General features: G+C 45.5%; 1 protein-coding gene across 1 annotated transcript; it reads right to left on the bottom strand.

Annotated features, from left to right (window-relative positions):
* Positions 1-457: 457 nt before the first annotated feature.
* On the bottom strand, positions 458-1,926 carry LOC121192022 (homeobox protein Hox-A13a). The gene is made up of 2 exons (XM_041053560.1): positions 1,266-1,926; positions 458-705 (listed from the first exon to the last, which is right to left on the bottom strand). The coding sequence occupies exons 1-2, from the start codon at positions 1,924-1,926 to the stop codon at positions 458-460; spliced, it is 909 nt and encodes a 302-aa protein (XP_040909494.1).
* Positions 1,927-2,508: the final 582 nt, after the last annotated feature.

Consider the following 2,508-nt stretch of genomic DNA (forward strand, 5'->3'; position numbering starts at 1 on the left):
CCTTTATCGCTCTCGTTAAACTTAGATAAAGGCGTAGCTCGGTGGCGCGCACCTTTCTGAACTGGGGTCAGTTTTCCTGCGTTGAGAGTGAGCATGCCAGAAAAAAAAAAGAAGTCGTCACACATATTGCAGTTATATATTTTCTCTTTTCTTTCCACTTGACTCCTTAAACCAATATTTAACAACAAGTGGCAAGAAATGAAGGGTCCAGCATTCATGGGCCTCCGAAATTTGGTTCCAGACGCTCCGGGTAATCATTTGGCAACATACAAATAAATCATGTTCAGTCAGGAAGGAGTTTTGTTATTCCAATCCATGAGTCCAAGTGTGTGTGAGAGCGTGTTTGTGTCTGTGTACGTGTGTGTGCGCGCGCGCGCCTAGTAGTTTATCTCCCACAGATAATGTCCGTAATAAAAATAAAAAGAACAAAAATGAAAGAAAAAAAAAAGAAAATCAACTAGCTGATGGTTTTCAATTTGTTGACAATTTTCTTCTCCTTTACGCGTCTGTTTTGAAACCATATCGTGACCTGTCTCTCAGACAGGTTGGTCTGGGCAGATATCCTCCTCCTTTTGTCCTTCGTGATAAATTTATTGGCGGCGTACTCGCGCTCGAGTTCCTTCAGTTGCACCTTGGTGTATGGCACGCGTTTCTTTCTTCCACGTCGATAAGAGCCGGAGTCTCCTCCGGCGTGGGACACTGCGTCTGAGGGGGGAAAAAAAAGGAGTGAGAAAAGGAGCTGTCATAGGTTGCTTTTCAACAAGTGGCTCTGTCTCACAATCACTCCTCACAGTGATAGCGTTAAAATTCTGATAAATGAAACACACATATCCACTTGATTTCAAAGAAAAATAAAATACCTCAAGATCTGCTTGGTAGAATAAAGCGTTAATTCCATAAAACAAGTGAAAAAGTGCTCTCTATTGCTTGATAATGACCGCTGATAATATTTATCAGGACAGATGTTAAATATTTGACTGTAACGGGGAATCAGCTCAGCGGACAGTGAGGTTTTCCATTTTAAAGTAGGATTAACTAGATATTTTAAGACTGATTCTACACATTATTCTCGGTTGTTTTGTTGTAACCACATTAACATACTGTTGTGCTGTTTGCTTTGTACGTTGACACACTAACTGACATTTCATACACCCCATTCTGTACAATGTGTGTCCTGTTTGCTGTGTTGTAACGCACTAGCACGTCAAACAGCTCTGTCCTGTAAAAAGAAAATAAAAGGTTGGACTCTGAAGGATTTGTCCTACCTGGTATGGAGGACTTCCACATGTGTCCAGGCTGGGGCTGCTCCTTGGCGCAATAAACCTGGCCGTTCCAGCCGTTGGCGGCGAGAGTCCATGGTTGATAGCTCTCCATAGGCAGCAGGGAGTCGTGCCTGGCCTCTGACGGCGCACTGATAGTTGGCACCACAGGAACGTCCAGGTAACTGGGAACAGGTTGGTATGGGCCTGAGGGGTAGGTCGGATAAAAAGCGAATTCCTTTGCCCGTGAGGTGAAATCGTCGCCCGAGGCGGATGTGTCCATGTATTTCTCTCCGTACGCGGAGGGGGGCTGCGCTCCGCACGATTTTATGCTGCTGTGATGCGACATTCTGCACGGGTAATAACTGCTACCGAAGTACCCATACGGCAGGGACGCGCTGGATGAATTCTGAGCTGCAGAGCAAGGGCTGCACTGTTTGACTGGCTCGCCCATGCCGGAGGTAGGCACGTCGCTGGAGGAGTAAGCCGTGCTCGGTGCCAGAGACGCGGGGTGCGCCATCAGATTCCTGCACTGGTTCGCAGCAAAGTTGCCACCAGCAAAACCCTCCATGTTCTTGCTCACTTCATCGGAACCTCCGCCGTTGTCGTAGAGGAACATCACCGACGGGTCGACCCAGCGAGGACGGAGCAGCAGTGACGTTGTCATAGCACGGCATCCAACATTGAAGCTTCTGGCTCTTTTTTAAAAAGCCCAGAGACTGAAAAAAGGAGATACTGGTTCCCAGAGAGTAAAGCCACTCTGACGCGCACAAGAGCGCCGAGGTTGCGCCGTCATTGGCCCAGATGTTGTCACGTGACCGGGCTATGCAAAGAGGACGGTAAACATCACCCAGTACAGATAATTAAATGGAGAAAAATGCGGCGAAGTAAGGTGACCGTACCTATTCAGTGGGATTTAGATTTTTATCGTGTCTGCTTCATTTGAAATGGATGTTATGCTTTAATTTTTACATTAGCGGATCTTGTTTCTTTCTTTTTTAATCCATAACAGATTACATTTCAGAGTCCCATATGATTATAAATATCATATTATGATATTTATAACTATGAAATTTAAAAGAAAGCTGATTATTTATATCATGGTCAAGAATTTCTAAAGACAGCTATGATTCATTATGTCCACATGACTGATATGCATTGCCTGTGGCCTGTACGGACGCACACTGACCAGCCTTTGTCTGCGCCTCAGTAGGAACTGGGCATCATTACACAACCATTTAGCAAAGGA

This window comes from Toxotes jaculatrix, chromosome 13 (genome assembly GCF_017976425.1).
Source record: "Toxotes jaculatrix isolate fToxJac2 chromosome 13, fToxJac2.pri, whole genome shotgun sequence".
Classification (NCBI taxonomy): domain Eukaryota; kingdom Metazoa; phylum Chordata; class Actinopteri; family Toxotidae; genus Toxotes; species Toxotes jaculatrix.